This window comes from Dipodomys spectabilis, unplaced genomic scaffold (genome assembly GCF_019054845.1).
Source record: "Dipodomys spectabilis isolate Male_0828 unplaced genomic scaffold, ASM1905484v1 ptg000021l, whole genome shotgun sequence".
NCBI lineage: Eukaryota > Metazoa > Chordata > Mammalia > Rodentia > Heteromyidae > Dipodomys > Dipodomys spectabilis.
In genome coordinates, this window is record NW_024870698.1 from 8,049,000 (window position 1) to 8,076,687 (window position 27,688).

Below are 27,688 nucleotides of genomic sequence, written 5' to 3' on the forward strand. Positions count from 1 at the left end.
TTTCATTATCTTCTTGTATTTCCTCTTGGTCCTCTCTCTTGTGATTGCTAATGTTATATGTCATCTAAACGCACCAATCACACCTTCACAAACTTAGGTCCACAATGATATGTTCAAAAATCTTTGTTTTCCCTTTAAAACTGGATGCAAAAAAGAAATCTCTCCTGTCGGTAGAGACAGCTGTGAAGGAACGGGGTGCCTGCACATAGATTTCTTTAAACTTTTTAAATAGCTGCTTCTCTTTATCCCACTGGTATATCTGTGAGAACGTATAGTCACTCCCCAGGGCCAGGTAATGGTTATCTTTAAAAGAAAAGGGCTGCAGTGTCATGGCGCCTCTGGACGGAAGGGCCTGGACCTCCACGAATTGCTTACTGTTCCACTGCATGACCCGGGAGTCCCCGATGAAGCGAGTGAGAGACAGGTACAGGGTGTTCTGCATCCGGAAGCTCTTCACAGCCAGCACGTCCTCCATGTTGGGGATATCGCCGTAGGGGACGAACTTCTTAGAGCTTTTATTCCACTGCAGGATGATGGGGACCTGCGAGCGGCTGGACAAGATGAGATGTGATTTCCCTTCGATATCCACAAACTCGGCATCCGTGTCCCGGAACCACTCATGCAGAGACTGGTACGAATAGAAGCCTTTGCCGTTCCATTTGTACACTGTGGACAGGCCGGCTTTAGAGCTGTCGGCAATGATGAAGAATGTCTCGTCCTCGATCTGAAAGAGCTCAATGTCATTGGGCTTGGAGATGCGAGAGACTTCTATGTCTTGGAATTTGACGAACTTGGTCCAACTGTCGTCGTATTTGTAAATGTGAGAGCCGCCGAAGAGCTGAGCCACCACCACGAACACCTGGTCATCAATGAGGATGGCCTTGCAGCCCACAATGGACTGGCCTGTGCTCCAAGAGACAGGGAGGGAGGGAATTAGTGTAGCCACACAGCACCTCCCTCCTAATGCTGGCACCTGAAGCCGTGGGGAGGGGGAGAAGTGATCCAGTTCTTTGAAAATTTAAGTACAGAATTGCCATAGGACCCCTCCCCCCAACCCAATTCCACTGCTCGAGACACCCCCCAGAAGAATTAAAAGCAGGGACTCGGGAAGAATGGGAATCTGATAGCAGAGGAGAATTTGTTCTGAGTACATCATGAGCATGTGTGCAAATAGCACCATGAAATACTTCTCACTGTGGAAGAAATGTACAATCATTTATATAAGAGGAACTCCGAAAGATACCTGAACACCAAGTGCTGTATACAGAATGCTTGTGTGTCTCCCCCGCCCCCAATCTGTATGCTGAAACTCCTTCTCCAGGTGGTAGAAGGAGGAAGTAGGGTTTGGGGCAAGGTAATTAGAGCAGAGCTGCCATGACTAGAATTAGCAGCACCCTTATAAAAGATATTCCCCCCAAGAGCTCCTTGTGTCCTTCTACTCTGTGAAGACTCAGCTAGCAAGAGGGCTCTTAAGCCAGTCACTCAATTTGTTGATGTCTTGATCTTGAACTTCAAAGACCCTAGAACCATAGGAAATAAACTTCTGTTGTTTATAAGCTCCCCTCCCCAGCCTGTGGTATTCTGTCTTAGTCACCACAGTGACTATGACACTCATATTCAAAGCAAAATCATTCTCAATAGCCATTGTGAAAGGAACCTAATGGATAAAACAAATGTAGCCTACACAGACAATGGGAAATAGCCCCAGAAAGGAAAGAAAGGCTGGCACATGCTCCAATGCAGATGATCTTGAGAACACTGACAAGTAGAACACGCCAGACACAGAGGCCAGAAACTGTCAGCTTCCACTTGTCCAAGGCCCTTAGTTTAAATATGCTTCTTTAATTAAAAAAATAGGGCTTAGGTGGGCACAGTGGCACATTATCTGTAATCCTAGCTACCCAGGAGGCTTAGATCTGAGGATCAAGGTATAAGACTGTGAGACTCTTATCTCTAATTAATGAGAGGTACAGCTCAAGTAGTAGAATGCCAGCCAAGAGTAAAAAAATCCAAATAAGCTGAGCAAATGTAAGGCCCTGAGTTCAAGCCCCAGTAGAAGCACCAAAAATAGATACATATATACCTATATGTACATATATATACATATATATATATATATAGCTTATGCCATTCACATGCTTTTTAGAAGCTGCTTTTTCTCATTTGATTTCTATATTGACTGTCCTACAGCTTCATTCTTTAAATGCTAAGCAGCATATCGTTACATGGATACACAATCATTTATTTAACTAATCCTCAAATGTTAGACAGAGCAGTCATTCCCAGTTCTTCATTATTGTTAAATAATATGTTTCCTTTAACGTATTGTTCAATAACATGTTTGAAACCATCTGGCAGTATTGTTACATGTAAGACTCACTGGGGCAAATGTTTCTATATTTAAGGTTTTTGGACTTACACTGCCAAACTACTCTTCAAAAGCTGCATGGATTTTTCACCCTGCAAACACATAACATGCTTCAGAGTACAAACTCTGCCTCCTTCTGGTCAGCCTGACTATGGGAGCCCAGAAGGTTCTAGAGGTCAGCCTATCACAACCAACAGGCCCGTGTGAGACATATAATTCTTTTTCCTGAAGATGCTCACTACAACTCTGTCCAGGTAAATATTTTCAGCCTGTGAAGTTGTTGTTGTTGTTGTTGTATATATGTGTTTATGTAGGGAGAAGGAGATTACAGGTTGAATCATACTTCACATGTTAAAAAAAAAATACAGGTAATCAAGTAAACCAAAAGCAAAAGAGCTATGGTAGGAGAGGAAGAAACAAGCCGTTCACATCCACCTTCCTCTCCTGTTTAGGCGAGAGGCTCAAGGGCTGGATCTTTCCTGGTTCAGCAAGCGTCAAGGCTTTCTTTTCTGCCAAGCTCCAGCCACTCTCTCCCATCCTCTGAGGAACCCACCCTGAGTCTATAGCCAGCCGCTGCCCGCCTCCCTGGGGCATCCTGTCCCTGAGTTCCTGGTGCTAATGAAAGTTGCACAGGTACTGGCTGAAGGTGAAAACTTAGGATCTGTGGTGGAAGAAAGGACAACCAGTCCTATTTTGTCCCCAGAGGTAAAGCTAACCATTCACTGCAGACGCTGTGCTCTTAAATACACTCTACCTCCCTCAAATTCTTACCAGATTCCCTGACTCCAGCCCTGGGATGATTCTATTTTACAAGTACAATGGAAAGAAAGGCAGAAGATTATGTGATTTGGCCAAGGTCTCCATCTAGTAAGAGCTCAAGTCAGGATAATCCAAAACCAGTCTGGTACACGCCTCACATAGAAAGACAAAGCTTGTGCCTCCCTGCTCAGGCTTGGCTACAAAGGATCCTGAGAAGAAAAACCATGGAGCAAGACTGGAGGATATCACAAGGGCAGGTCAAGAGCAGGGCCATCTCTTCCTACCAACATCCCCCCACACACAGGGAGGGGGTGGAGCATCTGGAGGATAGATCCCCCTGTGAGTGACTCCACATGCTTGAACCTTGCAGGCTTGTGCTGGTCTGTGCTGGGCACTTGGGGAGTCCTCCCCCCCACCCCCCTCCCACCGTGTCCAGGAGGCTCCTCACCTCCCCATCTCACACACAGAGAAGCAGGCCTGGGAGACCACAGTCTTCCCAGCACTTGGCAGTGCTGAGAGCACAGTGAGAGCTCCTGGGTGACCAAAGCCTGAGCTTCACACAGTCTAAAGACCTTGACAAGATGTACAGGCACAGTATGTCCACAGTCTTACAGCGGGAGCCTCTGTACATCTGAGATGGCATCCCCAACCAGCAGCAGGCCACACTCAGTCGCACCTCAGGGGAAAGGCCCCTCCCAGGCCCCTGAGGGACACTGGAACTGCTCCCACCCAGCGAAGCTTTCACTAATCTCACCCGCCCTGGGATGGAAGGAGAGAAGGGACAGAAGCTAGCCCCCTGGATCCTTCACCATTTCCCAAGAAAAGAGAGAGAGAGCCAAGTGAAGCCACTCCCACTGGGGTGTTAAGTTCCCCTCTCCTCCTGGCAGGGCCCCTGGCTGTTCTGGCGGCTAAATCTGCACCTCCAGTAGCTCTCCCAGGCTGGAATCCACACCAGATGGCCATGGCGGCAGCCACCCACTCATGGAAGTGGCATCTTCCATGCATCAGGAGGCAGGTGTCCAAATCTCCTCCGGCTGTGACATTAGACTCATCAGCTGTTCTTCCCTCAGGGGTGAAAAGCTCCTGTCACAGCCTGTCTACATCCCTGCACCTGCTGCAAAGCCACTTGTGCCTAAGACAGCCCTTGGGACCTCCTTGCCCAGAAAGCCCACCAAGATGCAGTTTAACCCAGTGGTTAAACTTGCCCTGAGCCAAACAGGAGTCTCTGAAGGAAATAATTAGGCTTTCAGGGCACTGGGTATAAAGTACTGCTCTCAGATTACACTTGGATAACTCAAAAGTCTTTGAAAGGTGACTTTTGATTTGAACTTCATTTAGTTATTTTAAAAGCAACTGGACAGGAGTCCAGTCTTAGACTTGCTAAGACACTGGGACCTGCAACTATACCAGAAGAAACACTACTAAGTCCTTTCCCAAAGCCCTCAATTTCGGGAACTGTTCATTCTTATCTAATATGTACTTATTTTTTTATTTTTTGGGGGGGTCCAGTCGTGGGGCCTGAACTCTGGGCCTGGGTGCTGTCCCTCAGCTCTTCAGCTCAAGGCTAGCGCTCTACCACTTGAATCACAGCACCACTTCTGGCTTTTTTCTTTTTTCTTATATGGTGCTGAAGAATTGAACCCAGGGCCTCAGGCATGCAAGGCAAGTGCTCTACCACTGAGCCACCTATCCAGCCCCATGTAATTATTAAATGAAAGCAGTGATCACTGAAACTTTTCAAGGTGATACAAGGAGCAAGCTTCAGGGTGTGTGTGTGTGTGTGTGAGTGTGTGTGTGTGTGTGTGTGTGTGTGTGTGTGTGTGTATGTCAACAAACTAGTTATCAATCAGCCTAATAAAAGCCATGTCCATTACATATCTGGTAAAGGCTGGAATAGACCAGCACAGGAACCTGGGAGCTCATGTGCAACTTCTCAGCAATACTAAAAAGTATTTTCCTATTCTCTCACAAATTCTACCAAAAACAACACAAAAAACAAACAAACAATCAAACAAAACAATCTTCAACCATAAGTGGCATTGAAGAGTCAGTCCCCAACAGTAAACAGATCCCCACCTGAGGTTTCAGATCTGCTGAGGAGGAGGATGCATAAATAACATGGAAGTGACCCCCCCATAGCTGGAATGCTGTCCTCCCTCCAACCCAGCTAGAACGCCAAGCCCTCCCTCCACCTGGTGCAGGGTGCCTCCTCCCTTAGGCCAGCCTGACCCCACAGCAACCATCCTTGGAAAGTCTGAACACACCTGTGATGTTGTCATAGCTGCGGAAATTCATCTCAATGTGGTCCCACTCCAGCACCATGCAGTTCTCCATGCTGGGCTGTGCGATGGCCACGTACACATCGTTCTTGGAGTTGAACGTATCCACTGACACCGACTGGTAGGGCAAAGTCTGATGAACGACGAAATCTAGGAACGGGTAATTAAAAATAAATGATCATCAAAACCTTCTGGACTGGGTGCCAGTGGTTCACACCTGTAATCCTAGCTACTCAGGAAGCTGAGATCTGAGGACTGTGCTTCAAAGCCAGCCTGGGCAGGAAAGTCCCCATGAGTCTCTTATTTCCAATTAACCACCAGAAAACCAGGAAGTGGCGCTGTGGCTCAAGTGGTAGAGCGCTCACCTTGAGCTGAAGAGCTCAGGGACTCCGCCCAGGCCCAGAGTTCAAGACCCATGACCAAAAACAAAAACAAACAAACAACAAAAAAAAACTTTTGTGGGGAAGCAGCACACACACACACACACACACACACACACACATACACACACAGTCGTCAGACTAAATAAACAGCTTCCTGGAAATAAACAGTGTCACAAGCGTGGTGACAGGAACTGGAAGCTTTAAGCACAGTTGGTGATGTCTGGCTTTCCACACCACATGGCAGCAAGGAGTCTACAGAGATATTCTGGAAGCTGTCATGTGAGTACCTCTGAGACTAAGGGGTTCAGTGAGTTTGGAAAATGCTAGACTCCTGCTCTCAGAACAACCCCTGTGAGAAAGAAGCCTGCTTAGCTTTGTGTAACTCACCTGATTTACCCAACCCTGTGATTGCCTGGGATTATGCATCCCTGCTGAGCACAGCGCCCCTACAGGTTCAGAACGAGCACTGCACTCTGGCATAGGATTACATTATGTGTCTGGAAACCAAAGCCACCCATGTGGGAGACCTCATACTCCTTACAGTGGTGAAGGGTCTATGTGATGAGTCCATACTGCTCCCCCGGGCTATGGGAAACCCAGGTCGGGGGTCATATAATTGTCGAGGCACAGTGTGAGCAGGAATGGCGGGTGTGGGAAGAACGGGATGAATCTAGAGATTAATTAGTAAAGCTTAACTTGCTCGGTTTTGTTTTGTTGACCAAAGATGGTTCAAGGTCAAGGTTGTGTTGTTCCTTGGGGACACTCCCAGGCTGTAACACGGAATCACAGGGAATGCCTGGCTCTCTCTCATGCCGCCCTTCCCAACCCCTCTCAAACCTCGTCTCCTCCAAGGCCTTCCCTGACCCATGCAGCTCAGCATTAACACATGTTATCTAAATCTGAGCAGTCACCGTGACTACGAACACTGACATCAGAGTACGCTAGATATCTTAGAGCCCTTTCAGCCATGCTCCAGAGCCCAGAGACACTGAGTACCATGCAGCCAGTGGGCTGTGAATGAACACCCTAAACCTGAGTCTTCCACTTCTCCAAGCCTGTCACAGCTCAAGTCCACGGTAACTACTCAAGAAATAATTGCTGGTTGGGAAGGCTCATCAAAGATGGTCTGGGAGACCAATACCCAGGAGGCTGCTCAGGCTGGCTAAAGGAGGGAGATGCAAGAGGAACATGGTCACAGAAGGTCCAGGAGCAATGTCTGCAATCCCGGCTACTCTCAAGGTACAGGCTGGGGTGGAGGGGGTGAGGGGGAGGGGGGGTAAATTCAGTTCAAGGTCATCCCAGGTGTGGGGAACTAATCACATCTATCTTAATCAACAAGCCAAGGGTAGTGGTATATATCTATCATCCCAACTACACTAAGCAGGAGGCCCATAGGTAGGAGGACTGAAGTCCAAGGCTAGCCCCAGGCAAAATGTTTGAAAAATAACTCAAGCAGAAAGGGAGCTGAGAGCATAGCCTAAGTGGTCCCCTGCCCAGCAAGTACCAGGTCCTGAGTTCAAACTCCAGCACCACACGCACAAACACACACTCACACACACACACACACACAATACGAGCCGAAGCAAGAGAGGTGGTCGCAGCGGGATTAGGGAGAAGGCGGTTAGGACTGAGAGGCTCCAGAGTCAACAGTGCCTGGAGGTAGACATCCTGAAGCCACTGGCCACCCTGGAGACCCGGAACTAGCCAATTTTCCAGTCTCGGTTCCCTGGGGCCAACATGGGAGGACTTGACAGGTCATGGGGTGGCAATGCCTAACTCAGGGCTGGACTCATTCATGAAAACAGATGTGAGATCCCAGAACAGACAGCCCAGCTCCTCTTCCTTGCCCAGCCTGAGAGACGGTCCATGTTAGTGGTTATCTCAGTGAAGACGCTGGAGCAGAGCTACCACCTTCTTGCTGAATGACCTTGGACCAATAACCTCTCTTCCACTTCTCTCTCATCTCCTGGCAGGCTTGCCAGCACTTGGCTCGGTGCAACTCGACACCCTAGACGTGTTAACTTTACCCCAGGGCTTCTCCCTGGGGGACACGGTTGAAGCTTATTGAACTCCTTTTGGTCTATCTGATCCCAGGCCTGCTTCAAAGGTTGCAGCGCAGGGCAGGGTTGCTGAATGCCACAGGCAGAGGCAAGGGGTGGAGAAGCCAACAAAGCAGCCCCTGCAGCCCGCCATGCATCAGGTGACAGAGGTGGTGAAGGAAATGGCTGTAACAGTCTGGCCTTCACTTCTCAGCAGAGCAGGAAGGGCCTGGGCAGCCGTGTCCTGGCGTAGAAAGATGGAGTCTGGGGTTCCAGATGGGTGAAATGAGAGGTTCCCTGAAGTGGGGAATAGAAGCCGACAGCCTGCACCTGCCTGTGCAGATGCTCTGTGATTTGATATTCGCAGCAATGATTGCACTAAGGCACCTGCTGGAGACAGGAAAGCGCCCCAGGGGCTCACAGCCCTCTTACCCATCCCTGGAAGTGTTGCTGGGCAGAGATTAAGAAGACCAGGGAAGAGGTGATACTGTTCAAAGTGAAATGTACTCATTACCTGACCTATGCAACTATAACACCTCTGTCTATCATCTTCACCATAAAAATAAAGTATTCCTCCCCTCCACGCTCCACACACACACACACACACACACACACACACACACACACACACACAAACTGGCAGACCCAGTACAAAAGTCATAAATTGCTGGGCCAGATTATAGGCATATATCTATAATCCTAGCTACTCAGAAGATTGAGATCTGAGGTTGTGGTTCAGTGCCAGTCAGGGTAGGGAAGTCCATGGGACTTTTCTGGGCCTGGACATTGTCCCTTAGCTTTTTAGCTTGAGGCAAGCGCTCTACCATTTGAGCCACAGAGCCACTTCCAGTTTTCTGAGTGGTTTATTGGCTTTAAACTGCAATCTTCAGATCTCAGACTCCTGAGTAGCTAGGATTACAGGCGTGAGCCACTAGCTCCCGGCTTCCATAGGACTTTTATTTCCACTTACCCACCAAAAAGCCAGAAGTAGAGCTGTGGCTCAAGTGGGAGAACACTAGTGTTGACCAAAATAAATAATGAATAAATAAAAGCTCAGGGACAGGCCCAAGCCCAAACTATAAGCTCCCTATACTAACACAGACACATGCTGGCAAAAAGCCACAAGCCAGTTGTTCTGCTGCTGAGTTCACAGACAGATGGCAGAGCAGGAGGGAGATGCACACTAGCACACTGTGCCACCTTCCTAGGGACCTGAGAGACCTACCACATCGGCCTGCAACGTTCTAAGCTCTCTCTTCCTGGTGCCCATGGCTCTTGAGTCCCTGCTCCTCTAGTCTCCTGACTCTCCCTTAATTCTCAAAGCTGCACAAACACCAGCACTTACATAAATGGAGGCTGTTTAAAGTGCAGAGCAAAAACTTTCCATTTTTATTGAGGGATTCCAGGAGGAAGAAGAGCTGTCAGAATAGAGAGCATTTTGCTAGATTTGCACATTTAGGTTTATTTTCCCTGCAGTGTTTCCTAACATTTTTCATACACTGACTATCTGGCACGACACAGACTATTAAATCACTTGAATAGCAAATCTTTGTGCATGTAGGGGGGGTTGTTTGGTTGGTTTGTGAGGGGTTTTTTTGGAGTGGGGGGCAGTACTAAGGCTTGAAGTCATCCCTTATAATTACTTTAATTACTTGCCTTGCTTGCTTGGCTTGCTTGCTAGGCTGGTGCTCTACTACTTGAGCCACACCTCCAGCCAGGCTTTTTATTGGTTATTTTGGATATAGAGTTTAACAAACTTTCTTGTCCAAGCCTGCCTTGAACCATGAGCTTCCAGATCTCAGCTTCCTGAATATCTAGGAGGAGGAGCCGCCATACCCAGTAACAAATCGAATTCTTAATAGAAACTTGGCTCCTGGGCCCACTATAAAAAGAAAAGGAAGAAGATACACAGACAGAAGAAAAGGACCCAAAGCCATCAACTGGTGTGTATATATTTATGGTTTTTTTCAGGAGGGGCGGAAGAATTTACATACCTTCTCCCAACCCCCATCTTAATTCACCTTTCCCAAACACTGAAAGTGTCTAAGAAGCAACATAAAAGATGCATTTGCTGTGAATTAACTAGAAGTCCCCCCACTTTGAGTCTGTGCCCTTTGATCTCTGTTATAGTCAACTTTGCAATCTCCAAGAAAGACCAGATTCAGCAATAACCACCTGTGTGGAAGCCAAACTGCCCTCAAACAGGTAATGGCTTCTTTTTATCTGAAAGCAAACCACCAAAAAGTGGGAGACGACCTTGTTCCTAATCTGTTCCAGTTATAAAGTAATAACCTCTCTGGAATTTCTCCTGGGACAAAGACTGAGCTGATGGTCACCCTTGCAAATTGGAAGTGTTTTAATTTTGCATAATTTAGCATACCTTAATCACCCCTAGCCTCCAATTCTCTTCGTGTGTGTGTGTGTGTGTGTGTGTGTGTGTGTGTGTATGTGTGTGTGTGTGTGTGTGTGTGTGTGTGTGTGTGTGTGCGCCAGTTCTGGGGCTTGAACTCGGAACCTGGGTGCTGTCCTTGAGCTTCTTTTGCTCAAGGCAAGTTACCTGACCTGGCTTCAAACCACAGTCCTCAGATCTGAGTTTCCTGAGTAGCCAGGATTACAGGTGTAAGCCACCAGCACCAGGCTATTTCTCCCTATTTAACCTAAAGCCAATGTCTGTACCTCTGAAGATGACTGTCTTCACATAGTGGTCATGCAGTAACTCTTCTTTTTCTGTTCTTCTCCATGTCTTTTTATTTGGAATATGGAGGCAATTGGCTAGACCTAACGCGGGACTCCTGGACTTTGAGCTTGTAATCTAAAACCTCATTTCAAAAGCGTGACCACTGTGGAAAGATCTCAGAGAACACACATACTGCTGTGACATCCATTTACTAGTGTCAAAATATTAGTGGCACTTTCAAGCAGAAAAGCCACCACTCCTGTTGACACAGTATTGAGTTCATGATGCCACTGGGTCTTTGACAATGTAGGCTTGTCTCTCACTGGAATCCACAGATTTTTTTTTTTTACCTAACTATTTATAGCACTGGAAGAAAATAAATTATACATGATGCTGAGCCTATGGGGAGAGAAAATGCACATTAATGCATTATTTCTCTTTGCATTTTCATCAGCCCCGAAATGGGGAAGCTAACAGGACAATTAGGATGCAAAATTCACTCCCTCTAAGGAATATAGTGAATTATCCACCTAACACAGGGAATCATTGTTAGGTAACAGGGATTTTTGAGTGGTTAAAAATAGACTCAAAGGGGAGGGGATAGAAGAAGTGTGATTAATCTGAAAAGCTCCAGCAGCCCAGTGGTGGCTGTATGGAATTAATTATTCCCTTTTCTTGAGGAATGGGATGGTAAGGATGCCTTCTTCTCTCTAGGCAAAATGGAGAGTGATGAAATTTACTTCTTTCCTGAAAATCTGAGCTAAGAGAGAAAAAACACACTGGGAAAATATGCTTTTTCCCAAACCTTGAGCAAAGGAGACAAGCAGGTTTCCCTGAGTTCTTCAATCAGACTCTCCATCCTCTATTTATCCTCACTCCTTCATTCCTAGGTGCTTTGATAAAGCACCAGAGCCCACGCTTGATCAGGGAAACCCCAAATGCTTACAACATATTGATCTCATTCTTACATAGCTGAAACCTTATTTGGGAATGGTTCATTCTTTGTTCCACCATTTTAATCTGATAAAGAGCTCACATTCCCATCAAAGGCAATAAAGTTGGAATGGCCAACTTTGAAATGGCCAGAAAGTCTGTATTAACTTCCAAACATGGAAAAAACAAGCTAATAAAGACAAACCTATGTACGTAAGACCAGAGAAGCCTTGAAGTGTATGCTCAGTAGCTCACACTGCCACAGATCCTAACGTTCAGGTCCTAGCTACCTTGATTCCAAGCCCTCACCTCTCTGATGAACAATTCCCAATGACTGGACCATTTTCATTACTATCCAAAAGACCCTAAGATGAGAAACTATGTCTCCTTGTATAAATGATCCTCCGTGCCCGGGTCTCTCCCATGTCAGTGCCTCCGTGCCCGGGTCTCTCCCATGTCAGTGCCTACAGACTAAATTTTACACACTGTAGCCAAATGTGAGCAGAGCAATGGGAAACGCCAACCTCCCCTTGGGATGTAGAGAACTTTCTAGAAAAAAGAAATGGAAAAAAGGCCGAGAAGAGTTACCAAAGAACACTGGTTTAGCACGTCATACCAAATGGTCTCAAATGCCACCTTTTGGCACAACTGACATTGGCTATGACCTCTGATTTATCATAGTAGCTCTTTGGTACAATAAATAACCTCACACGGCCTCAGCTGGCTGGAGAGCCCCTGCCAATTACACAGCTGAGTGAGGCCCTCAGAGTGACAAGGACACACACTACAGATTTCAGGTTTCCTGGGGGAGAAAAAAGCAGAACTGGTAGAGTCCCTTCTCTACAAACAAAGCCATCTAGAAATAATTTTCAGCATGTGGGGTTTTGGTCTTTGGTTTTTGCTGGGTAGGAGGGGAAAGGAGGTAGTAAGTCTAGCTTAAAAGTAATATTTTGGAATTTTTGAGTATCTGAGTTTTCTGAGTTTTCATTCCCTTTGCTTCTAACGTGCCTTGAGGCTTTGGAAATATGAGCTCTCAGCATAAATGTTTATTTGCAGAAACTTCTAGAAGAGAGGCTTCAGACTGTGGATTGATCCTGTCTTCTTTAACATCCAGCTTTAGAAGCTATAGAAACTGGCCTGAGCCTTTTATATGGAGATCCTCACTGCTCTCTACCTGCTGGGACATTGAGGTGTTAATTTTATTCTATAAACTGGAAAAAAAAAAATGTCTATATGAACTAACACCCTGAGGCAGTGGCTGGGAAAACAAAGTCAAATTTCCTTTATAGTTTTCCCTCAGTGTGGATTTTTCTCTTTAACAGTTAGCTGCCAACTTACACTTCCTAGTTTGTCATCAGTTTTATTTATCTAGTTATCTCTTCTTACATGGCACTATGAAACTAATTTGTAGATGGAAAAAGTCTGCATTAAACTTCCAATAAACATCATCTTACTGAATCCAGAGAGCGGTGGTAACGAAATAATTTAGGTTTCTTGGCACTGCCTTCCCATGAAACCTATTGCGTTGAAGATGTTCTCTCCTGTCATACCCACGTTTATACTGTGATCTTAAAAAAGCAAAAGCATACATACAAATAAACAAAAAAGCTCTAAGGAATTTGAATTTGGTAAAGAATCAAAACAAAAGTCAAGGTAGTAAACAAAAATGGCTGAGCTGTTTATCTAACCATACTGATTCATTCCTTTTAGTGTAGAAAACATCTCCACTCACTTTCCCCCACATTCTACTGACATGCACAAGAAAAACAAAGTGATTCATCCAAACACCCATCTTTGGGTCAGGCAAAGCAGGAGAACTTCTCCTCGATCCCAGCTAGAGGTGGTAGGGGAGGGAATCAAAGAGGATTTCAAAAAAGAAAAAGAAAAAGAAATAGAGCTAGTATTCTACACTCAATTCCCAGTACCATGTCAGTAAATATCCATCATGGATAAATTGGCTTTGCCTACCTGTAGTTGTACACTCATAGTCAAAGCTGCTCACGTCATTCAGTTTCTTTTCCTGATACTCTGGCGGACCAATACATAGCACATCAGACACCGTGGAATTGGTCATCTTCAGCCACAGATACAACCACTTAGCCTTGCAGTCACATTCAAATTTATTACCCCTTAAATCTCTAAAAAAGAAAACAAAGCACACATATGTACACAAGAAAATAAGACACATCTAGTGAGATGAAACACTAGAATTAGTAATATTCTGATTTATTAAAACCTCCTCTAAAAGTAGAATTTGTGTGTGTGTGTATGTGTGTGTGTGTGTGTGTGTGTGTGTGTGTGTGTGTGCATGCGTGCAGGTTCTAGAGCTTGAATTTAGGGCCTGGGCACTGTCTCTGAGATGTATTGCTCAATGCTCCAACTCTACTACCTGAGCTACGGCCCTACTTTCAGCTTTTTGGTAGTTTTGGGTTTGTTTTATATTGCTTTGCGGGTCCTGGGGCTTGAACTGAAGACTTGGACACTGTCCCTGAGCTTCTTTTGCTGGAGGCTAGCATTCTCTCATTTGAGCCACAGCTCTACTTCTGGCTGTTTTTTGGGTTTTTTTTTTTTTAGTAATTTCTTGGAAATAAGAGTCTCATAAATTCCTCTCCTGACCCCACCCCCTGCCCCCACTTCCCGCCCAGACTGCTTCTGATTTGAACTGCACCGCACAAAGAGAACTCTTGGAGATGGCTTGTCCACCACCTCTCCAAACTCTCTTGAAATTGTTCCCAAGGCATGGTGAAATGGGAGGGACAATAGAACATCACCCCCTCCCAGGCAGTTCTCCTAAAAATAGGAAATTCCAGGAAGACAGTGTTCACAAACACAAGTGAAACTTTTAAGATCTTCTTAACCTATGTCCAGCTGGAAGTAACCACTAGACACTAAAGCAAGTGAACACATTGTTTAGGATATGGGACTTCCCATCCAGAGAGCTTGATCTGCTACTGGTCTCAGGATGCTAAGTATCAAGTAGACAAATCCAGCACAATGAAACCTACACAGCCGCTTCCCAGGGCATGCTACTTTATTGATTTTTATTGCAGTAAAGAAGCCAAGGGGGTTGAAATATATGATTAACTGGGGCCCAGTGACAGCACAAGCAAACTTAATTTCATTACTTACAGTTCAATCAGAGAGTCTAAGTCACTGAAGACATCCCTTGGTAGTGCTTTAATGTGGTTATTGGCCAAAGAACTAGAAAAAGAAAGTCACATTTTAATGTGGTTATTATCTTCATGCCTGGTCACTCTGAAGTCCCTTTAAATACAGCTAATAGCTTAAATGGAGCTCTAAACATCCTGATCCCCGCGGGGCTCAGCCCCTGGCTTTCCTCATCAATCCTGTAAGATGGGACTTTAGCTAGAAGAAGATAATGTACATGCTGGATTACACTGTAAGCTTTCTGATTCTGTGTGTGTGTGTGTGTGTGTGTGTGTTCCCCAATACTGGAGCACTCGGACTTGAACTAAGGGACTGGGCACTGTCCCTTAGCTTTTTCATTCAAGGCTGGTGCTTCACCCAGTTCCACTCCTGGGAAATTGATGGTTAACTGGAAATAAGAGTCTCAAAGACTTTCCTGCCCAGGTTGGCTTTGAACTGTGATTCTCAGCCTCCTGAGTAGCAAGGATTTCAGGTGTGGGCCACTGGTGACTGGCTGGTTAGTTTTGTTTTTAAAACAGCACTTACTAAATTATTTGTGCCCATCTCTTAAACTGCTGATGGCTTCCTAGGTTTCGTGAAACAAAAGCCTAAGTCACTTTGATGGTATATCCGATCTAGGTCTCTCCACTACTGCTCTATTCTACCATGCCTCATCACTCACTGCTCAGATCAAGCCACACCAGCCTCCTTGCTCCTCCCCAGACATGCTTGAGGCCTTGTCCTGCTCCCCTGCCTACAGTTCTTCCCTAGAGAGCCAACAGCTCCCTCCACCGCCTCATTGAGGTCCATCCTCAACCATCTACCACCTTCCTGACCTCTGCCACCTCTCTCCCCTCCCCTATTCAGTGGATCTTCATTAGAAGACACAATGCACATCTTAATTATCTATTTGAATGTGTTTATTCGTGTGTACACAACCAGTACTAAGGCTTGAACTCAGGGTGTAGGCACTGCCCCTTAGCTTTTTCACTCAATGCTAGTGCTTTACCATAAGCCACACCTCCACTTCCGGCTTTGGGGGTTAAGTGGAGATAAGAGACTGGATTTGAACCTGGATCCTCAGATCTCAGCCTTCTGAGTAACTATGATTTAGGAGTGAGCCACCAGTGCCCGCTGTGTTGGTTTCTTGGTGGATTCCCTCTAAACACAGGCCAAAGAAGGACAGAGATGATGCTGGGGTCTGTTCACAATGTGTCACAAGTTGGTGCTGGTACACAAGTACTCGGTAAACCTTTGAAGGACAAGTGAATGGAGCACCAAAGCAACAGTGATGGCAGAAGATGTAGTCTGGTCCCCAGCATTCCCTAATGTTCCATTTAAGGGAGTTCCCTTAGCTGGGCCTCATGTCTCTGTGGACTCTTATAGACACTCGAATCTAACCCCTAGAGATGATGTGATAAAATATCAATAAACAAATGTTTAGACAATCATTGGTTACAATCAGCTTCCTCTGCCCATGAGTGAAGCTGGAGGAGAAGCCATTTTGCATGGTTGTTCTTGGTGTGGAAGGCCTTTCTGCGATATGAGTCTACTCCCCACCTCCAAGAAACATCTCATTTTTGTGATGAGTGAGGATGCTGCATTGCCTGTCATCATCCTGCTGAGATGGATGGAAGCCCCCAGTGCAGGGCTGAAGTAGGGAGAGGTACAGCAGGTCTGAGATTTCCCCTGGCACCTCATGCCAACGTGAGTTATTCTAGAAACTGACATCTGCTTGTTTCCTTCTACTTATATGAGTCTCAGCAGCAAAATGGAGCAATGACAAACCACTTTAAAACATATGTGAATTTAGTGGTACATGGTACCCTAATGTATAATTTCAGAATGAGAACTAAGGAAGTGATTAGGAGTCAACTAGATAGACATGGTAGAAAGTTTGAGCCTATTTGTTAACCAAACATTCTTGCTTCAAGATTATCAACTGGGTACGGAGAAATACAATTTCTGAGTTAGATCTCTTTTCATCCAGGTGACCACAAATGGATAAAAATAGAATTCTATGTACTGTTTTACCTTGCTTTTCTAAATGATATATTTGTACATTTTTTTATGTGTTGGAAAATAAGCTGAAAATAAAATCAGTCTGAACATATTCAGAGTAGCTTTTGGAAATTAGAAAAAGAACATTTTTTTTCTGGTTGATGGTGGCACTTTTTTTGTACTTTGGAAAGCAAAGTACAAAAAGGTTGCAGCTAATTAGAGGTTTAAAAAAATCTAGCTAAGCTGGGAGCCGGTGACTCACACCTGTAATCCTAGCTACTCAGGAGGCTGAGATCTGAGGATCACAGTTCAAAGCCAGCCTGGGCAGGAAAGTCCGTGAGACTCTTATCTCCAGTAAACCACTAGAAAACCGGAAGTGGCACTGTAGCTCAAGTGGTAGAACGCTCACCTTGAGCCAAAGAGTACAGGGACAGCGCCCAGGCCCAGAGTTCAAGGCTCACGACCGGCAAAAAAAAAAAAAAAAATCTTGACAAAAAAATCTAGCTAAAGCCTGGCACCAGTGTTTCACTCTTGTAATCCTAGTTACTCAGGAGATTGAGATCTGAGGATCACAATTTGAAGCCAGCCCAAGTAGACAAATCAAAGGAAGTTTTATATCCCATTATCCAGGGGGGAAAAAGCTAGAAGTGGAGGTATGGCTCTAGTAGTAGCATTCCAGCCTTGAATGAAAAAGCAAATCAAGAGCTTGAGGCTCTGAGTTCTAGCTCCAGTACCAGACACCACCCTCTGGCCCCCCCTCCCCCAATACACACATATACACACAACCTAGCTTAAAAATTTGGCTCACTGAAAGTTACTATATTGAAAAATAAACTGAATAGCTGAAGGCAGGAGGCTGAGCAGTCCCTCCAGGTTTGCAATTCCGAGTTCAGAAAGCAGAGTTCTTAGATGGCTGCCTGCCCTCTCACTAAGTGCTTAACTTAGCCCCTTCAACTTCATTTCCTCCACCAATTCATGGCACTGAATACTTCATTTCTAAAACTACTTAACAGCTCCCTGTCCCTGGGGCTGCAGGAAAACAAATGTCCTAGATCTTAGTTACTGATTGGCATGGTTCTTTCACTGGATGCCCAGAAATAGATCTGTTTCCTTACAGATTAAAATGGGTTTGTCCATATTAGGAAAGCTCATAAAAGTCAGATACTTCATTTACACGTTCTTTACCTGCTCCAGGTAAGAACAGGAGTGGAGTTTAGAGCTGAGGCTTTCTCTGATTACAGGTTTAATAAAGGGAGATGATGAACTCATGCTTTAAGCAAATGTAATACAAGTTTTGATTACTAAATACATCTCAGTCTAGAGGGGACAAGTTTGAAAGTTGCTAACTTTTCTGGGAAAGCAAAGCACATACAGAAACCCAGCTTAGGAAGGAAGCCCCTGATCTCCAGAGAATCACAGTAGGTCTTGCTGATCTGGCCTGGGCTGCACACAGGAGAAGAACTGCATTAAGGGGAGGATGCAAAGGTCCAGCCTCCATGGACCACTCTGGCCCTCAAGGAGCACTCCACACTCCTGGGAGAGAAATCTAACATCCAGGAAATAAGATCAACCCATGCAGCTAGGGGACATGGTGAAGGGTTGCATGGAGCCAGTGGACAGAGGCACAAAAGATGTCAGACAGGGCTTCAGGAGGGAGATGGGCCATGCTCTAAACTCTGAAGGAAAAAAGGCAGGTTCCAGGAGACTGAGGGGAGAAGAAACAGCATCATAGGCAAAGGAAAGGATGTGAAAAGAATGCCCAGTGGTGGGATGAGTTGGGTATGCATGGGGTGCACTGGGAGTCTGGGCTCTGGAGACCCAGGGTAGTGGGGCTGCAGAGGGAGAGAGGGCAGGTAATACTCCTGAGATAAACTGCTTCCCTCTAACATGCGCAACGCCTTCTGTACCCACATGGGAGAGTTCCTTGATCCCTCCATACTTGCACTCCCTGATACCATCCAGAAAGGTTCTTCTTGCACCCATGCAAGTGTGCTAACACACAAAACACATATGCACATGTGCGAAGTTAACACACTCACACATGTGTAGTCCATGTACTATCGTCCCACAAACATGCATGATACTTGCATGTTCAACCCTCAGGAACCGGGGCAGATTAGACTAGCTCAGCCAGGCACGTGGGCTTTGCTTTAGGGTCACAGTCTGCCCTGCACTTTTGCTCACAAACAAAGCCCTTCTTCCTGACTTCTGGGAAGCAGACTTACCCGGCCTCAGCTGTTTCTCTCCAGACACCCCCAGCTGTCCTTTCAGCAGCCGCTGTCTGGCTTTCCCAACTGCCAAGTGGTTTACACTTACTTACTCAGCAGCCCTGGGAGAGAAAGCCGAGGCTCCTCAGTGAGCCCAGGGAGGGAATGACCACACCTTAAGCACGCATGGCAGGATGTGGGCAGATATTTCTCAAGCCAGCATTACAAACTCGTCCGTGCAGAAAGTCTGTGCAATCAGTACAACCATCCCTATTTTAAGGATAAGGAAACTAGAACTCAGAAAAGCTAAGCAAGATTCATAAACGATGGCCTGGAGCTTGGAACTCAAGTCCGAGGGACTCCAAACTGAACAGTGTTATCCTCCCAAGAACGTGGGGATTTCGTGAAGAAAACTCCAGGCTGTGAAGAAAGGTTTCCATAGGAAGAGAAGAAAACCTAGAGCAGGAATATCAATGGGACTAACATTCTCCCACATGGACTGTGCTAGTGAGGATGGTTGGGCCTCCCACCCCCCATTCCTGTACCTCCTCACTCTCCAAACTCTGAGTTCTAGTTCAAGCAGAGCCTCTGCTTGGTGGCCATCCAGAAACCAGTGTTGCTGTGTACACCCAGAAGGCACCTGTGCCAGGTTGAGGGCTCACTGGGCAAGGGGCTCTGTCCACACTCTATTGTCAGGCTGACACCCAAAGATACCACAGCCACTGCCTAACACCCACCTTCAAAGCAGGTCAATTTCCCAGTTCTCTTTACTGCAGACAGGCCAGCCCCGGAGAGTAGCCACGTTATCTGACTCAGACTTGAAATATCTATCGTGCAAATTGAGCCTGCATCCTAGCTAATACATTACTCCCACTGAGACAATAACTATTTTTGCGTTTTCATAAACAGCCACAATTTCTTCCAGTTTTCTAAATTTGCTCAATGTGTGTACTTGCTTCGTTCTGATATGTCAATTCAAATCAATTTGTTTAATTTTTTTTTGTCTCCAGAAAGCTATTAAAGAACCAGAGAGTTTAGCTGAAACCACAGATTAATCCAACATAAAAGAAGAAGTGATTTGCATTCAAATGAGAAGAAGCACAAAGACATCTCTATTCTACTTTTTCCTCATTTTGATCCTCTGGTTGACATCCTTTGGGAAGTCAGGTAACATTCAGCTCCCAAATCTGTGAAATGGGCTCACAGATGATCACATGTGGTGGAAAAGAAAGCTCCCCCATGCACCCGGCCCTGCATCTGGTACCAGGTAGGTGCGACCTCTGCTTCTTTCCCACTCTCTCCTGAGACCAGGCCCCTTGGGTCCCTTCATCACAGGTGGTCATGAGCCCTGTCCCCAGAGCAGACCACTACGATGGGGACATAAGAACACCAACTAGGTGATGATTGCAATACTTCTATGGACCATGTAGAAAGCTCTAGAACCATTGGAAAGTAAGTGTTGTTCAGGGAATGCTCCCTTATGGAAATGTCAAGGAAAAGAAAGTCATCCGGAGGTGACTCTTATCCCGCACACAAAAGGACTTACAAGGATGTTGAAGGACTTACAGGTGAGTCAGGTCCCGCAGGCCACGAAAGGCATTTCTGGAAATTGTTTCTATTTTGTTCCCTTCAATGAACCTGAGGAGGAAAGCAGAACAATTCAACAGAATTTTCTCTGCTTAATATCTCTCAAAATGAGATTAGCATGCTCTGAGACTGACATCCAAAAGCAACCAGGAATTGCAGTCTCTGAAGACTGAGCCACACCAAACTCCACCAAAGAGTTGGTGTGTGGGGGCAAGATTACTCGCACATGAGTGTGTCTGTACCCCCCCCCCATGACAACAACAGCATCACGGTCATATGTAAATTCAGAACTGCAACATGGGTGAAAACATCTGGGGAGGGGGAGCATGTACCGCACAGAGGCCAGAGGCTCCCTTGTCTGTTAGGCAGGAATGGCTCCAGCCATTTTCCCTGCTCAGCCCCTCTCAAAATTAGTTCCCGATACTTGGCTATTCATATTTTTGTTAATATCACAATCCCATAGCCCACTGTTTTATATCTCTTTATTATAGTCTGTTTGCTTATCTGTGTCTGTGTCTGTGTGTCTCTGTGCAAGCACACGCACATGTGCGCACGTGTATGCACTGGTACTGGGGCTTGAATTTAGGGCCTTAGTTTGCCAATTAAGGCTGGAACTCTATCACTTGAACCACAGCTCCACTTGTGGCATTTGGTAAGAGTCTCACACACTTTTTTTTTTTTCTTTTTTGGGTCCAGTCGTAGGGCCTGAACTCTGGGCCTGGGCGTTGTCCCTCAGCTCTTCAGCTCAAGGCTAGCACTCTACCACATGAGCCACAGCGCCACTTCCGGCTTTTTTTTCCCCCTGCTTACATGGTGCTGAGGAATCGAACCCAGGGCCTCAAGCATGCAAGGCAAGCGCTCTACCTCTCACACACTTTTATGCCCAGCTGTGATCCTCAGATCTCAGCTTCCTGAGTAGCTAGGCTCACAGGCGTGAGCCACCAATGCCTAGCTATATTACAATGTAGATGAAGGAGAGTTCCATTAAGCTTGGCTTTCAGCAATCTTGTGCATACAGTTTCCCACACAGCCTGATCTTTGAAGAAATGATGAGGCACCAATGTTCTGAAGACCTCTAGGCCACTAGAAAAGTTGATCAGGGGCTAGCTTTCTTTCCTCTGGACTAAAACGGTAAACAGCTTACACACTGAATCTTACATCAATCACACCGCCAAACTACAAATTGTGCATATGAGATAAAATGCAAATGTGCCACCAATTCTCCCTAGCATCACAGGGAGTTAAATCAAAGGTGAGGCAGCCTGTGAGGAGAAGCCCAAAGGAGAATCTTGGCCACGTCTACGCGACACCATTAATGAAGCGGTTCTTGCATTGAATGCTTTCTGGCGCATGGTGGCTCAGGTAGTAGACTTCAGGATAAAATGAAACAACACCCTAGCCTGCAAGGCTGAATCTCCCACAAGGGGAAATGCACAACTCTGCTCTGCTATCACTGTGGCTATGAACAGGCTTTGGTGGATACCAGTAGTTTCAGCCCCTGCAGCTGTGATATTCTTTGCATATCAAGCACACGTCACACATCACGGTACTGGATTATGAGAATGTACATATTTATATCTACTCTGGAAAAAGAAATCCTGCAGGCATATCCATCTCCAAGGCCCCAAACTAGCAGAGAGCTTTCTTCTGCTAAGGATGTGTCTACAATCCGAACATCTACCTGTTGGCCTCAGATAAGAAAGCAGAGATGGGGTTTTCAAAGTCCTCTGAATGCTAAGGAAGGAAATCCCATCGGATCACAGGATTAGTGTTATCACAAACTTTCTAGTACAAAGGTACCATGACTGGAGGGGGAAAAGAGCGGAAAGAGAGAGAGACTGACGTAAGAACAAGAACAAAGCTAATCTGGATGGGTTGGGGCGGGGGGACTCCATGTCTAAAGACAGAAAAATGACATTTTTACCATTTGTGTGATTGCGTGCATAGGTGTGTGTGTGGTTGTGGGTGTGAGTGTGAGTGTGTGTGTTTGTGGTACTGAGCAGAACCACACACCTTGTATGTGCTAGGCAGGCATTCTACCACTGAACTACATCCCCAGTCCCTGTTCCCCTCTTTTTTAAAAACAAATATATATTTTCTTTTATTAGACATCTATTTTTCAAATCAACTTGTGAAAAAAAAAGTCTCCAGGCCTTTCAGAAACAACATTTTCGGGCAGTGTTTCACTAATAAACTCTCACAGGAGCTGCCTGCTGTCTGTATCCCTGAAGCAGCAGGCAAAGAAAATCACCAAAGGATTGATTATAGGAAATGAAATATAATCGCTTTATCTGTAAAGATGACTATAATTAGGTAAGTAGCAAGTATCCAATAATGGAATTAAATTGGGATTTTGAACCTCCAGCTGCACATAGCCTCTCTCCTTTTTCAAAAGAAGAGAAAAAAATCTGGTTAGACCCTCAGCAGAAATCACAAACAGGATGTGAGATAGCTGAGTTAAAAACACATGGTTTCATCCCCAAATAGGGAAACTTCGTTTAAAAATAAGTAACCCTCAGAGCCCTTCATCTCTATTTCTGGGTGATCAGCAAATCCATCGTAGTTAGGAGAGGTAAAAATATCCAACACGATTTCCAATTCTGTTCACTACTTGATAAATTAAGTGTCAGCGGAGAATGAATGAGCACATTTCCTTCTTTGTTTCCTTTCTCCTGATTTGTCTCCAGCCCCATCCAGTCCCAATGTGTTTATAAGCAAATGAACTACCAAAGGTCAGTACTACCTAGACAAGGAAGGTTTTTTTCTCAATTGGCCCCCTCCAACAAGGCAAAGAGCACAACACATCCAACTTCCCAGAGGCACTGACCATGAACCCACACCCTCCCCCCAAACCATAATACTCACAGGTATTCGAGATGAAAAAGTCCAGCAAAGGCATCATCCCGGATCACAGTGAATGAGTTTGAATTCAGCAACCTGAAAATAAGACAGAGTTCAATGCAGAGATGTGAAGTGGAGTCTCTCAGTGAAGCTGCTTTTGTTTCGTTTGCTATGTTCAGATTCTGATTCTCTGGACAACTCAGCAGGACCCCGAAGGGGTTCACAAACCTCTGCAGACAAAGACCACAGGAAGTAGATTCCTTTGAGACAGACTTTCTGCTCATCTTTGATGTTCTACTTCTTTCTCCCCTGAGGGTGTTGGTAAATATGAACTGGTAACAGGTATTTGGAAACATTTTCATGCTAGGTACAATTAAACAGCCAGTGTTTGCTTTCTGACACAAACAAGCATGGAATCAGAGATAGGAAAGGATCGAATCCAGCTCTATCTTTATAGACATTTGAGCCCAGAGAAATGAAATGACTGAAACAAAATCACATCCTGAGAGCATAAACAATTTAAAAATTCTTTCTATTCCACTTTACATTCTCATGAGAAATGGCAGTAAAAGTTTGATAAGGAAAGTAGTAAAAGTTTGATAAGGGCTAGAGGTGTGACTCTAGTGCTAGAGTGCTTCTGAAGACTGTTTACCACTGCAGTTTTCTATTTGAATTACCATTTAAGCTCCTTTGGTAAAAGTCAATGTAATCTCTATAGACACCACTTAGGACTAAAGATACCCAAAATTGTAGTCTTGCACACCTGTAATTAATCCCACCTCTCTGGAGGCAGAAATGGGAGGATGTCAAGGTCAAGGCCAGCCTGGTGCTACATAAGAGAGTTCTAGGCTGCAAAGGTGGCTCAGTGTTAGAGTACTTGCCTCGCATGCATGAGGCCCTGGGTTCAATTCCTCAGTGCCACATAAACAGAAAAAGCCAGAAGTGGTGTTGTGGCTCAAGTGGTACAGCATTAGCCTTGAACTGAAGATTTGAGGGATAGCACCCAGGCCCAGAGTTCAAGCCCCATGATGGACAAAAAAAAAAAAGAGAAAGAGAGAGTTCTAAGCCAGGCTGAGCTATATATCAAGACTCTACTTCAAAAAAGAATTAAAAAATATTACCTAAAATATATTTCTATTCCTACTATTATATGGAAGTATATTTTAATATTATTGAAATTCTAAGACAATTCTGACTTTAAAATAAGCATGATGTTATAAGTAGGCATGCAATACCTCACTGACAAAACTATACCCAGGAAGTTTATTGAGAAGTAGTGATCTGTATGTCTCTATATTTTTCTGTAGCTTATTGCTTGCTGTAGAAGGAGCAATATGATTCCATTTTTAAATTTAAAATTTTAAAAATTAAACTTAAAATTCCATTAAAAAATTTTTAAAACCAATATAACCAAGAGACTTTGATATATACTCGAGACCAACTGTCACTAATTGGCTTATAAAAAGAGCTTTGGGGCTTTTTTCTCTCCCTTTTTTCCTTCCTTCCTTCCTTGAGTGTGTTAGTACTGGGGCTTGAGTGTGACTTTCTCACTCACAGTTAGTGCTGTACCACTTGAGCCACACCTCCAATTTAGCTTTGCTGCTGGTAAAAGTCTGACTTTCCTGCCTGGACTGGCTTCCAACAAAGATCCTCAGATCTCAGCCTCTAGAGTAGCTAGGATTACACCAGTGCCCAGCTAGAGATCTCTTTTTGTCAGCAAATGTTAATTGCTGGGACAGAGTAGTTTTGAGTGTGGGCTTTGGCCCTAGGTCTCAAATCCTGTTCTGTGATTTTGAACAAATAACTTCCCTGAGCACCAGTTTCCTATCAGTAGAAGAATAAAAATATGCTCCTGGAGGGGGTGATATGTTAATGAGATAAAATTATGCAAATAATGAATAGTAGGCTGCCTGTTTCAGTACTCCATAAACCAGAAACACTCCTGTCTCCAAAGTAACATTAACATTTTAAAATGTAAATTTCTTTTAAAGTGAAATGTTTGGGCAAGAGCTTGTTGAGGTAAAGTTCTGGATGTGTGATTAATACACTCACTTCCCAAAGCAAGTCGGGATCTACAGCAGAGAAACCATGTAGCAAGATGAGCAAAAGAGCCTTAACATTTTGTCCAGGATACATGGGGCAAGCTAACAACGGGAGCTGGTAGGTGGATGGAAGTACTGACACCAAAAAGGCAAAGACCACCCTTGCAAGGACCACCCTTCAGGAGCCCCCATTTTACAGATAGACCTTCCCATACTCACAGCAGCTGCAAGGAAGGCAGATGGGAAAACATGCGGTCCTTGATTTCTGAAAAGGTTCCATTTACTAGGCTCCTGCAGGCAAAGGAGAGAGGAAACAAGGCCCAGGTTTTTTAGGCAGAGCCAGGCTAGGTGGACAGCAGCCTCACCTTCTACCTGAACTTCACTCTCTTCTTTGTTGGCCTGAGGCTCACACAGTTGGGGGGGGAGGGGACATTGGGGGGGGGGGGGGGAGAGACAAGCCATTCTCCAGTGGACTTAATCAATATGAAGACTAGTCTGGCTAACAGAAAACTGTCAGTCAGGCTCCTTCCACAGACATTAGCTCAGTCAGCTTAAAGCAATCCCCCAGATTCACTACCAGGAGAGCCCTGCTGAAGCTGGGTAATTGCTTCACCTCTGCCCAAGATTCTGTTTGTACAGACACCAAGTTAATGTTGGCCAACGAAACTCTAGGGTAGGATTAGACATTCCCCCTTGGGAACGCATCCCTGAAAGACACTCAGAGCACTTCTGATTAAATGCACTGTGAAAGCCTTGGGGGGAAACTCAGACACCTGAACCTGACTGTGTGGTAAGAAGTGGTGCCATCTGCCAGATAAAATGGTCAACTTGGGTCAAGAAGTTTGGCTCTGTTTGTGCTCTGGCGGGGAGGGGAGGGAGGGGGTTGTTCCCTTACCCTTTCTGGCCACAGCAGGACCTCAAGACTTTATTTCCATTAACAGGTAGATTAATCAAACCGATGCTGATCTCAAGAAGTTAACAAGGGGAAATAGAATTTCCAGGATCTTCCATGTCATTTGACTTGACAGTAGTAGGAATCACACAGGCCTGACGTTTCCCAGAGTAAAGCACAAGCAACGTCATCCTGGAGGGGGGTCCCCTAATCAGACACCTGAGGGGGGGCACCCCAGCATCCCTCCTGAGTATTAGAATCATCCAGCAGGAGCCCCATCCCTTGGGACAGAGAAATGTGACCCCCGGGTCACATTTGGTTTGAATGGCTGCGCGGAGGCCAAGTTGAGAAGATGACCAAATAGGGGGCTGGGAAGGTGGCTCAGTGGTAGAGTGCTTGCCTTGCATGCCTGAGGCCCTGGGTTCGATTCCTCAGCACCACATAAGCAAAAAGAAAAAAGCCGGAAGTGGCGCTGTGGCTCAAGTGGTAGAGCGCTAGTCTTGAGCTAAAGAGCTGAGGGACAGCGCCCAGGCCCAGAGTTCAGGCCCCATGACCGGACCAAAAAAAAAAAAAAAGATGACCAAATAATTAATAATAATAATAATGAGGCCTTTCTAGTCAATTCTTCCAGCACCAAAAAAAGCAGCCAAAGTCCTATGAGGTGTGTGGGGTGGGGTGGGGGAAAGGGGGACAGAAAACCTCTCGAACTCGGGGCAAGAAGTCAGGTCGACTTCCCACTTGGCGATGAGCTGGGCAGCCCCACAGGCTCCCCAGGCTCTGCCGGCCCCTCCGTGCTCCGTGTGGGGCCACCCCAGCATGCCTTGGCCGGCCCTGCAGTTTGGAGAGGTCGGGAGGAGGACCAGGTGCCAACCCGGGCCGGGGATGGGGGGGACCCCGCAGCGCAGGCCGAACCCCCTCCCCCCCCTCCCGCCTCCCCATCTCGGCTTTGCTCTCAACCCGGTCACGTTTGGCTGTTCCCACACCTCACCCCACACGCCACGAGCCTCCCAAACTTTACCGCACCCCAGGGCCGCCCCCCCCCCATAACACACATACACAAGAGACGCCAAACGCTGCCTCGGAGGGGGCAGAGGACCCCCCCTCGCCGTGGGGCTCCCCCGAATCTGCACGAGCTCCCCTCCCCCGGGGCAGGGGGTGCCCAATGCAGGTGGCCCGCGGACCACACGGAGAAAACACTGGGACGGACACCCCGACTGCGGACCAGGACTCCCGGGGCTTGGAGTCCCTCCATCCTCCAGCCCTGCGTCCCACCCCGACCCCAGGGGTGGGGGAGTGGGGGGCCGGTCGGGGCGCGGGGCGGGGCCGCACTCACAGGGAGCTGATGGCGCCGGGCACGATCCGGGGCACCCAGGAGGACCCCACGCAGATGATGGACTCCTTGGTGCAGCTGCAAGTGGCGGGGCAGCGCGCCAGCCGCCTCACCTGCGCGCTCCGGGGCAGCAGGCACGCGGCGCCCAGCAGCAGCAGCAGCAGCCCCAGCGCCCCGCCGCCGCCGCCCGTCCGCAGCGCCAT

The 27,688-nt window shown here is 46.2% G+C and overlaps 1 protein-coding gene across 1 annotated transcript; it reads right to left on the reverse strand.

The window, feature by feature from the left end:
• On the reverse strand, positions 1 to 27,688 carry Lgi2 (leucine rich repeat LGI family member 2). Its single transcript, XM_042674777.1, has 8 exons — positions 27,489 to 27,688; positions 25,483 to 25,554; positions 23,246 to 23,317; positions 20,360 to 20,431; positions 14,568 to 14,639; positions 13,407 to 13,576; positions 5,392 to 5,556; positions 1 to 903 (listed from the first exon to the last, which is right to left on the reverse strand). Exons 1-8 carry the CDS (start codon positions 27,686 to 27,688, stop codon positions 86 to 88), a joined length of 1,641 nt encoding a protein of 546 aa, XP_042530711.1. The 3' UTR covers positions 1 to 85.